General features: G+C 50.7%; 1 protein-coding gene across 5 annotated transcripts in view; it reads left to right on the top strand.

Moving 5' to 3' along the window:
• Positions 1-1,054: 1,054 nt before the first annotated feature.
• The window catches only part of ANKS1A (ankyrin repeat and sterile alpha motif domain containing 1A), a 167,238-nt gene continuing 156,714 nt past the window's right edge, over positions 1,055-11,578 (top strand). For all 5 annotated transcript variants that reach the window (XR_014230171.1, XM_082330161.1, XM_082330158.1 and 2 more), the window contains exon 1: positions 1,055-1,303. Coding sequence is in view for 4 of the 5 variants with exons in the window: in XM_082330161.1 (XP_082186287.1) it covers positions 1,095-1,303 (209 nt within the window). In the remaining variant the exon portion in view is untranslated. The remainder of the gene's footprint in view (positions 1,304-11,578) is intronic.

The following is an 11,578-nucleotide window of genomic DNA, read 5'->3' as shown; positions in this document are numbered from 1 at the left end:
TTCCCTGCTAGCGGGTGCCTCCCCGGCGGCGGCAGCGAGGGCCGGGCTGGGGCAGGGTGCGGGGAGGCCCCGGCGCCCACCTCCCCGTCCGCCCCGGCCCCTCCTCGGCCTCTGGACCCTCACCCCACTGCTTTGTTTCTTTGATCTTTATGCTGTAAAGCGGGACAGCGTTCACCCGCTTCACAGGGTGGCGGGGTTCATTCTGGCACGCAAAGTCCTGGAACACCTTTGGCAAAAGGTGCTAAACACGTGAAATTTCCATCAGCACCTTCACACATCCTCCTCCTCCTCGGTGAGGTTCGGTGGTCCCAAGCCCCCCCGGCACAAAGGTAAACGCTGCCTGCGGAGTCCCAAATGAACGGGCTTCCCCAGGCACGGGGGTCGAAAACTGCCCCAGTCAGCCTGTGCAAATCCCCTCGGAGGGAGAGAGCGGCCCCAGCTCTCCTTTAGGGCCAATACCGTTAATATTATGTTCACATGAACCACCTGGCCACATTTGGTTTAGTTTTTATGCTAGCTTAAAGCATCGTACAGCAGGTAACTGCTTCTCACTGTTTCGCTTCCCGGTGCAGACTGACCCTCAGCGTGCGATGCAAAGCACCGCGCCTCCACGAAGACTCCCCTGTGGGAAAACAGCTGTGAAATTACCCGTGAATATTCATCCCCCCGATAAACACGCGGAGGGAAAACCCTGGCACAGATATTCCTCCTTAGTATGCGTCTTCCTTTATGTAAATAAATACTAACGCCCGTGCATGTGTGACACCCGGCTCCTCCACTGCATCAGAAACCCAGGAGATGGGATTTCACCAAAAACCCGTCCCTTTCACCCTGCAGCACGTGCTGGAATCCCACTTTTATATTATTCACGCGTTCAACGAATAAAATTAACTAAAACCAGCCAAAAAATGAGGTGGAGTAAAGGGTGCATTGGGAGAATAACCCAGCGGGGGGCGGGGCCTGGTGCCCCGCCCACAGCCCACAGGCTCCGCCCCCGAGGACTCCGTCCCCGCAGGCCCCGCCCCGGAAGGGCACTCGGGGGGCGTGGCTTGGCGGGAGGCGGCGGCGGCGGGCGGCGGCGGCCGGGCCGGGCCATGGGGAAGGAGCAGGAGCTGCTGGAGGCCGCCCGTACCGGGAACCTGCCCGCCGTGGAGAAGCTGTTATCGGGGAAACGACTGAGCTCCGGCTTCGGTGGCTCCGGGGGGGGAGGAGGAGGCGGAGGAGGCGGCTCCGCGGGGGGAGGCGGCGGCGGAGGAGGCGGCGGGAGCGGCGGTGTGGGGCACCCGCTGTCCAGTCTCCTCAGGTGAGCGCGGCCTGCGGGGCTGGGGGGCTGCCTGTGGGGTGGGAGCGGGGCTGAGGGCCGGGGAGGCGGAGGCCGGGGGCATGGGGAGTGCTGTGGGCCTGTGTGGGGAGGCTGCCTGGGGTTGGGGGGCAGGAGGGGCGCACGTAGGGCAGGGGGACCGAGAAGCTGCGGGGCCATGGGAAGGGGGGTGGGGGGAGCGTGGCTGGGACCGTGGGGAGTGGGGTCTGTGGGGACTGAGGGCAGTGGGGGGTGTGGGGACGGGGTGCTGCAGGGCCACGGAGCTGGAAGAGGGGTGTGTGGGCTGGGGAGAGGCAGGGCGACAGGGTGGGGAGTGCTGTGGGGGGCTGTGAGGCTTGGGGGGGCTGGGGGTGGGGTAGGAGGGATGGGCTTTTGGGGTGCCGTAGGGCCGTGGGGCAGGTAGGGAGCGTGGAGCCGTGGGGTCATGTCGATAGGGGCTGGGGGTGGCGGAGGCAGGCGGTGTGGGGAGGGGAGTCTGTAGGGGCGTGGGGCTGGAAGGCATGAGCTGGGGGTTGCGGTCTCCCAACCAGGGCTGTGGGCTGTGGGAGAGTCGGGGCTGGAGGGCAGGGAGGCAGCCATAGGGGTTTGGATGGGCTCTTGGGGTGGAGCGTGTGGGTGAGGGCTGCGGGACGAGGGGATGTTGGAGGTCCCTGGGGCTTGGCGGTGTGGGCTGGAGCCCTGGGGCTCACGGATGTGGGCCGCAGCCCTGCGGGTGCGGAGGGACTGAGGAGGGCAGTCCCCTGGGGGCCTGGGCCAGAGGAGGAGGCGTGTTGGGTGGGAATTGGGGGGTCAAGGGGGTAGCTTGAGATGTTACAGTGGGCTGTGATGGCTGTGGGGCGCACAGGGTGTGTGGGGATGGGCTGGTGCTGCCCATGGGACCAGGGGTGCGAGGGGCCTGGCGGCGGAGCGCCTTGGGCTCGTGTGCCCCGAGGCGAGGAGCGGCAGGGGCTGGTGGACCAGGAGAGGAGGCTGTCTGGAGTGGGCACTTCCAGGGCTGGCTGCTGCTCGGTGGTGGTGTGTCCCCCAGGGCTCGGACTGCTGCAGGGTTCTGGATGCCTGCTGGTTACCATCAGTAGCTGCAGACTGGTGTAACTGGGAAAATGTGGTGTGTTTGGAGGAGGACTCCGGGTCAGGGTGCTAGCAGAGGCTGCTGACTCTGAAATGGGGACATGTGTGGGTTCCCACGGTGCAGAGAGCTGCTGGATAAATTTACTGGGACAGATGTGCAGCCGGGTGTTCAGCAAGGCATCCTCTCCCTGCTCTTGCTCTGTGCACGCTCGCCCTGCCTCAGTAATTTTCGTGGCTTGCAGTAATACCCCTCTGCTATGGTTCTCAAGTCGACAGCGGCTGATGGGGTTTGGGTGTCTGCTGTGCTGTGCTGGGGGCTGCACAAGCAGATGGAGGGCACAGTCATTTGCTTCAGCATTTACAAGTACCGTGCTATGGGATTTGCTCTGTTTTGAAGCTCTCAGACCTTTGTTAGTTCTTTCTCCTCCCCTTTTTTTCAGCATCTCCCAAGGAAACCACTTGCTGGTACATTTTTTGAGTTGCATCTTTTTGCCATTTCAGCTTCTCTGCTTGAAATGCTGCTGTTCCTGTTCCCTGAGCAACTGGTTTATACTGGGACAGGGGGAGGAGATTTGAGTCCAGTGCTGAGTGATGCTTTCACTGTGCGGCCTGACTGTTTAGAAGGATGTGACTTGCCCATTTGTGGCCCAGTTTGATCATTTTTCCTTTCACATAACCTTATCAGAACTCTGCTGTTGCACATTGAGCTGAATGGCAGAGACCCGCTGACACGGAGAGCTTGTGCTTTCCTGGTGCATACAACATTTGCTTCTCTGAAATGTAAATCTGCTCTCGGGTCAAACTTTATTCTTCCCTTTTAATATAGCCCTTGTTTTGAGTGGGAAATTGCTCTGACCACTTCAGGCTTGTCTACGTTAGAAGATGGATGTACTTGCAGGGTGTTTAGATAAAGTGGAGAGGGTCAGTGAGTTAAATACACACCACGAGTGTTATCAGCCTCTTGTTCTAACAGCTCCGCCACACTTTCCAACAATGCGTGGTGATGACGGTGACCTTTTTTCCCTGGTAAGACAACGGCTTGTGATACCAGCTGATTTGTGGAGTGGGCAGGCTGTTTGACATCTGATCAGTTAGCGTGATTTTTCACATGTAAATGTGGTTTCGTGTGTAGACGCCTATCTGAAGGATGGTGAGTGTCACAGCTGTCGTTCGTAGCTTCTGTGTTCATTAACTCGACTGTCTTAAATGTCTGTCAGTTGACAATATAACGATCCCTTTCACCCACCAAACTTGCCAGTCCCTGAATCTTTTTCTCTCTGCTGCTGAGTTACAGTCAGGCTTTTTGCATGTTTATGGTAGTGGTTCTCATTCTGGAAGCATATCGGTGTTCCCAGCCTGTTGGGAGTCATTGCAGCACATCGCTAACTTGCTGCGTGAAATCTGCAGCATCCCTGGATTTACAAGCGTTTGCTTGCACACCCCACGTGGATGCTTGCTCTGAGTGTGATCGCAAACCTGAGTGGATCGTGACCTCTGTGCCACGTTTGTACCAGCAGCGGCTGCGGTCTCCCTCGATCTCAGCGTTACAAGCACCGGGCAGTGACCGTGAGGATCGTCTGCTCCTACCTGCGGTCACCTCTAGCCGACTGGCAGTGGGGTGGGAGTGCAGGGGGCCACGGTGTGTGCAGTTGTGGCACCGGGAAGCAGGGGGTAGCTGGACATTGTTCGAGGACTTGGGTGCTGTGGTGAATGGTGCATGTTAGATATTGAAAATGGACTTTTAACGATTTAGAGGCTTTCTGATTGTTTCTGATGCACTGTCAACTTGTTGGGCTTTTACTTTGGGTTAAATGACTCCATGTGAGAAGACTTGTGCTTATTTTACAGTGAGAAGTTTTTATGAGAAACAGCTGCTAAATTTACCTGCAAGGAGAGTCTGACAATTGTTTGGGGAGCAGCTGGGACAAGCTGGGCGGTGTTCAAAACTGTTTTCTGTAGCGTGGGCTCAATCTAAGTGATTGCTTAGCATCCTGGTGTGGCTGTGAGATGGCTCTAAGATGCACAAGCTCTGCTGAAAGGCTGCTTATAGTAGCAAGCATACTCCTTCTTGTCGCCTTAGTACAGCAGCAAAACACTGGATTTTGGGGATTGAGTTTCCCAAAAAAGTAGCCAGACTAAGTTTCAAAGTGGCCTTAGTTTATCAGAGAAGAAATTTGGGCAGTTGTCTTCTGCCTGTGTCTCACCCTGTCTCTGTTGTGGTCTGTTTGCACTCTGCAAAGTGTGAAATTAGCTCTTGCCAAGACCGATTACAGACTGCTTTGCTCGTCTCTTGAGGTGTGCGATTCCTCCGAAGCACCTTCGCCTGCGGTTTCCCTGCTTCCCGGGGGCAGGGAGGGTGTTACAATAAGTTCTCCACAGCAGGCATGGTATTTAATTAGAGCTAACTTTGCCTTTCTGTACTCCTTTAAAAATAACTTCAAGGGTTTGGAAACAGGGAATATGAAATTTTGTCTGCCTGACACTTCCATGGAAAGTTGAAGGTTGGCAAATTAAAGGGACCTGATGCTGTGGGAGGAGGGTGGAAGGGTAGAGGTGACAGAAAAGAGTTCGTGCAGTGTCCACCCCACCAACCCCTGCCTTCTCTGGAGTGCAGCATCCCAAGGTGTGCAACAGGTCAAGAACAACTTTGGAATAACTTTAAAGTTGAAGGGTTTTCTCTTAAATCTTATTCCTGTATCTTGATTTTTTATTTTCCTGATGATGATCAGATGCATTTTCTAAATTAAAAGTAGTAAATATGGGCTGGACATGTGCCCAGAGAAAGTCATGGTGCCAATTAAGTGGAAGTATTAATGGAAGTAGTAAGTTGATGGAGGAGGCTAAGGTGCTTCAGTTGGTGGCTTTTTATCAAGGCTTTGCAGTGCAGGAAAGCTGCTTAGACAACAGATGTCTTCAGTGCCAGTGCATAAAGAAATCGCAAAATAGGTATCTGGAGCAGGGATTTAGTTTTTTGTATATATGATAAAGCTGTATCTGAGAGAATTTAGGTTACAAAGCTTTGTCATTGAGATTTGGAAGTATTTAGAAAAGGGGGTAAGACTGCTTTTATCCTTGCTCAGAAGCGGGTCCTGCTGCAAGCTTCTGGCAAAATGGCCTTGTGCCTTTTATAAGAGCCAAACACAATTTCTTAGTTGGGCACCTGTGAAAAGCGTCTCTGACACCCGTGCAATTGCTTTGCAAAACTGCAGTCAGCCTGCAAGGCGAGAGGATGGCCAAAGTTGTGGGGCAGGGGTCCGCATCACCTGTAAAGAAAAGACAGGTTACTTTAATTTTAGGGATGTGTGTGGTGTGGGAAACTTTACCTTTACCAATGGTAGAACATGGGAACTTTTCTAATTAAGGGTTTCTTACCCCTCGGTTGTGGTGGAGAAACCCATCCATGGTCAGTTCGGTATGTTTTGCGTTTTCCCTTCCTCAGACAACTTTTGGCAGCCTTCCTCTTTTTGCACAGTGGTTTTGATTCCTGGTTCTGCTGAAGCTGCTCACGTATTTAAAGATGTCTCCTGATAAGAGAGCTGCTAAGCTGTCCTCCGAAGCTCATTCCAAGAACAGGGTTGTAAATGCTCGGCCAGGCTGGCAGAGCTCCCTTGTTCCTTCCTCTGTCTGATTTCGGGTCTCTTCAATGTCAACACGGTATTTAGTTCCTGTTTTTTGTTAAGTCTCACTGTTTGGACTACCTGTTCTCAAAAGACCATCTTCCCATCTGAGGTGCCAGTCTCAGCTTTTTCTGTGCAGTTCTGCAGCGCTTCAGATATCTCAAAAATATAGCTTTGAATTAGGTACAAAACAGGCATTGCCTGGAAGAAACAAGCGTGGTTGTGGGCATGGTGCGGGAAGCTGCAGTCCCACTATTGCACCTGGTAGGCGTTTGTGTTGAGCTGGGGGACTGGTCTGAGCTGGGACACTAATTGTTTTGTGCCATTTTTTTTTTAACAAAGAGAGCAAATGCCGATCCATAAAGTCATAGAAGATGCCCCTGGCAGTAAATTCTGTGGAACATGTTGTTTTATCACATAAACCTAACTGCCCACCATGTTTATTATAATTTAAATGTGAACTTTGTCAAGGTCTGAGGCTTTCATACTTCCTGCTTAGATCACTGAGCCGAGCCCTCTGGGTGTGAGACGTGCACAAACTCCAAACGAAATCACCAATTTCTGCAGGTAAGCAGGAAGCAAGATGTGATAAGCCAAACGAGAAGGAAACGCAAAGATAGAATTAAAGATAAAGTCTCTCCCTAGGGGGTGAATGTGCCACTGTGTAACACTAAAAATATTAGGCAGGAAAATAAGCCCCAGTGGAAAGCTAATGTGAATAAGGGAATGCATCCAGCAGGTTGAGGTAACCAGAAGGGTATGGGGAGGATGGGAAGGAGTGGAGGAGAGGGAGATCGGTTTCTGGCTCTTGCTGAAGCAGATGGTGGGGCTTACAAAGAGGTGGTGGCTTGCCAGGGTTTGGGGGGAGGCTTGGCTTCGTGCTGCCGTCCACGCAGCCTCCGGGATCCGCTCATGTAATGTGATCTTTGGGATCCGTTCGGGGCCTGGAAATCTGCTGAAAGCTAGGTCCAGGAGTCTGATGCCGATCTTCGCTCTTTGATTGTACTCTGGCTGCTCCGTTTTCAGAACATACCTCATACAGCACGGGGAAAAGCATCTCTTGTAGATCAGTGAGCATCTAGAGATAAAATCAACTTAATGCAAACACAGCTTAATGTTTGTAAGCAAAAGCAAGTCCAGAAATTAGAAATGCTTTGTGAATCCATGAGGTTTCTTGGGGTTTTGGGGGCACTTCTGCATAGAGGCTGCAGAATTTGGATTTTTTTTTTTTTTTTTTTTTTACTGCTTCAATGTGAAGTTAAAGGCAGGAAGCAATAAAAACAATCTGTGGCCTGAAATATCAAGCTGCATTCAGTAGGTTTTGCCAGTAGCAGTAAGGGATGAATTGTGTTAAAGCCAAATCTGCAGAAAAAGCTTTTTATTTTCATCTGTTCATGTGAAAAGACTGGATCTTTGTTGACGAGAGGGGAAACTGAGGCTGCTGTTGAGCCCCAGATTGTATATGTAATCTTCTGTAACTGCATCAAGAAGAAACTTCTGCTGTGAATTAGGACTTTTTTGTATACATCTGTTGTGGGAAAGGGTTTGGTTGTTGCTTCACAGAAGCCACAGCAAGTGTTCTAGTCAATTTGCAGCAGTTATTACTGGTGAGTATTTTGTTTGGTCTAGGAAATGACATGGTGTAATGGCTGAACACTTAAAGTAGCTTCAAATAGTCCAAATGTGGTTACAGTCAGAAAAATTATTTCTATTTAAAAAAAAAGTGGGGTTTCATATTCATTCTTGTGCAGCTGGATGATTTAAAGAAAGGATTTGTTAGTGCTACGTGTTCTGCTGGTGAGCAAAAAGCGTTCTGAGAGTCTGGCTGCAGCCTTTCTGCCCGCTGCATTTCCATCGGGAAGGGAGGTCCCGCACGGACGGCCCAGCTGACTGGGGGAAAAGAGGAATCGCCCCACACGTAGTAGAGAGAAGGCTGTTAGTGTGTCTGTCCGTTCGCAGGTGTATTGTTATCGCGTTATGTGTAGCCAGGTCTTGTGATTAAGCGGCAGGTCCTGCAGTGTCTGGCTGAGATAGTGGCAGGGAACAGCAGCTTGGCTCCAAGGTCCGAGCTTCCAGGGCTGTGTAAAGGTGCAAACAAAATATTTCCCACTCTTCACCTGCTGCCATAAAAAGGAAGTTGCTCCTGGTGTGTTTGCATGAAACAGGGCTGCGTTAGAAATCACGACTGGGTCTTCCACTCTTCTTGGTGCGATGATTAATAATCTCGCCCACTTTTAAACTGTCTTCTATTCCACACCCTACCGTGCAAACAGCTAAGCAGGACAGATCTCTCTTTAATTAGATACCCGAACGCTGGTATTGCTAAGAGTATTAGTGCCACAGGCATTAGGTGTGCACCGGCTCTTTTTCTGTGAATTGTTTTCTAAGCACTTTTTGAATAATTCAGGAAGGCTACAATTATTGGCAATGACTCTTAAGGGTTTTGTATCTGTGTGATCTTCTAATTCAGCTTTGGAACATTTTATTTGCTTGCTTTGGTCAGCATGATTCTGTGATTAGGGTTGTGTCTAGGGAGGACTGGGTTTTTCGTGCCATAAACTTGCTGTGGGACCTCGGACAACATGTTAGCCGTGCCCCGCTTTGCTCACCTAAGCCACGGATGCTACCTCTTTTCCTCTGTAGAGGAGGACTTGGTTTTTATGTAGCACCCTGGGCTTGCTTGGCATGCACATGAAAATTGTGTTGTGTAGGTGGCTTCCCTTTCTTTGAAGCTCCGTTGGGAGTTTTGTCCTGCTTCCTTCCAGACACGCTGCATGCAGGCTGAGGTTTCCATGCCATGCACGCAGAGGGCAGCGACCAGGCGCTGCCTGGATTGGTTGGCAGAAAAGATGGTTAGAAGTTGAAGGGAGGTGCGGCAGTGCTGTGGAAGGTATGTAAGAGCTGAATTAAATGGGTAAGGAGCTGGGAGCAGATGTGAATTGATTGAAGTGGCGCAGCCTTCGAGCAAAATGCTCCGAGCACAGCATGTCGGATAGGAATCTCTCTGTTAACTCTGAGTAAAAGTGTCTTAATTGTGTAGGCAGTGACTCAAAACCTCTGTGACTGATCGGCTCTGTGACATAGGTGGGTGCCCAGGCTGGGGCAAATTCTTCTGGCTGTTGTCTTCCCATCAGTTTTTACCCAGGTGCTGAGTCCTCCAGTGTCCTGGGACTTGCTCTCTTGGGAGTGCCAATGTGTTTATGTCAGATGGAGGGTGAGAACACATTAGCTTAATTTTCGTGTTGCTTTGAGAGTTTCTCAGCAGAGTTTTTTGAAGTGCCAAACAGGTTTTGGAAATATCCATATGCTCATACAAGTTACCTCAGGTACCCCATGGGGGAGTTACTGTGGGCTAAGACGTGGTGTGAGGAGCCTTAGGTGGGTCAGGATGTTAAGTGAGGAGCGCTAGGTGGCTCAGATTATGTTGAGGATGCTGAGGATGTCAGAACCAAGCCAGTTATCGGCTGCTGACGGATGCCAGGATTTAATAGTTGCAGCATCCCCATGCGTCGCAGGGGGCTGGGGGCAGGAGCGGAGCCGAGGAGGCAGGGCTCCCAGGGTGTTTTTCCAATTGCTAGGTTACACTTCTTCCCAGGAGCATCATTTTACAGCTCTTAGCATGCGCAGGGCTCACATAAGATTTGTGCTCTGTCCCATCGTGGGAGGAACAGTGAAATGCATCCATGACATGCAGTTTACTTATTTTCCATGCCCTGAACAAGACTGGCTCAAGAGCTGGCTGGAGTATCCCCAACAGCTGTAAGAAGCCCGAGGACTGAGAAGGTGGTTTGTGTTCAGGGTGCCCGCAGGAGCGGTTTGAGCTAGGCACTGATGGCTTGGTTAAAATGCCAGGTGCAGTCTTGAAATTTGCATCTTGAAGACTTTAGAGTCCACTTTATTGATGCTGGAATTAGCAGCTGCATTCAGCACATTCATGCAGGGGGATTTCTCTGTGTTTACCTTGATGGCAGAGTGGATGCTTGTGAGACTTGAGTGGACTGAGTGGATGTTTGTGGGATTCCCTGACGGCTTTTTGATCTGTATACCCCAACTTATTATCTTACCATTGAGCTGTGTGGAATTTCAGGACCAAAACCACAGCTATGCATGTAAACAAATATGGGATATTTGAGCAATGAGATACTGACATTTCCATAGCCTTGTTCCCCTCTACTTTTGTCTGCAGTCCCGAAACTGAAGAAATGTCACTGCGGATTTGAGTACATCCAGGGTGCTCTGTGTTTCGAAGGCAGGAACTACACAGAGTTCAGCTGGACGCTGAATGTTTGGCACCTAATAATGAAATTTAAAGTTTACAACAAAGCTTGTCCAGCAGTTAGTTGCTGAGAGTAGTGGTCTTATCCTCCCCCATTTTACTTCCCTGATATTCGAGTTGTTGTGTGGCTGTGCCAGAGTGAATCACTCCAGCTGGCTGATCTAACAGAAAACTTTTGTTTCATGAGGCTGCACGGTTCCTAGATCCAATAGGAGGGAAATGGTCAAAACCTGCAGGTGACAGTACGGAGAAGCAGGATCTGCCCTTCCCTCCTCTTTTGCATGGAGAGCAGTTGTCCTGCTGCCGCTCTCTGCATGCAGTAATTCCTATCTGCGTATGGACTGCCTAAATAGCATGTATTTATGGAAGTGGAGCTGCTCAACTTGGTGACGTGGGTCCTACGCTACTCTGGCTGATTAAGGCTGTTTGGCAGAGAACTGAACTTTCTAAAGATGAATGTATGAAACAGTGTTTGATATATTAGGAGCGGCTGAGCCAAGAAACAGTGTTCATCCAGTGGGTTTTTTTTAATGTAATGCATTGTTTTACTGGGATTGAAGGAAAGCAAGCAGGATATAAAGGAAAAAGTGAAAGATGTGATACAGAATAGAGGTGATACATACAGATTACACCTGTGTTCATGCCAGACTAAAAGGGAAAGCCCCCTCCCAGCTGCACTTGGCCAAGGATAAGACAAGTTCCTGGAGGCTGAGCTCCTTCCATCATAGCGCCCGGAGGGGCTGCTTCGCTGGCTAGCAGCAGATAACATGTGTTAATGCCTCGACTCCTATGTGAGCCCTTTGCTGTTCATGAGGAGCTTACACGGAGCTGAACTCGGCCTGTGTGTGCAGCTCTGTGGGGACTCCGTGAAGATGATCCTTCTGCCTTTATAAAGAGTGCTTGACATGTGGTGGCTGAGCCTTCTGGTGGATGCTCTGCTGAGCTTTCCCAGCACGTCCGTAGCCTTCCAGGCTGTGCCGTCCACTCCACTGCTCTTTTCCGCTCCAGGGATACAGCTGCATCTCAGTAACGCTCTGGTTATGGGAATCGTTTCAAGGTGAAGTGTCCTCTTGAAATGAAGAAGGTGCATGTAAATAAGGATGATGGCCATTTCCTCTTGTCGTTGACACTGGGCACGGGGTCCTGTCCAGTGCTGAGATGGCACTGTCCCCGTCCCAAAGAGCTTGCTCTGGAGTACAGCTTAGTCATGAAAATGAGATAAATCCTATTTCACAGAAACTGGTAAAAATAAAACTGTTGAGGATTGATTTGTTTCTATAGCAACAGACTGGAGAA

The sequence above is a fragment of the Platalea leucorodia genome, assembly GCF_965183815.1.
Source record: "Platalea leucorodia genome assembly, chromosome: 19".
In the NCBI taxonomy this organism is placed as follows: Eukaryota; Metazoa; Chordata; class Aves; order Pelecaniformes; family Threskiornithidae; genus Platalea; species Platalea leucorodia.
Note: the sequence above shows the minus strand (reverse complement) of the source record. Positions and strands in the feature narration are given on the sequence as shown.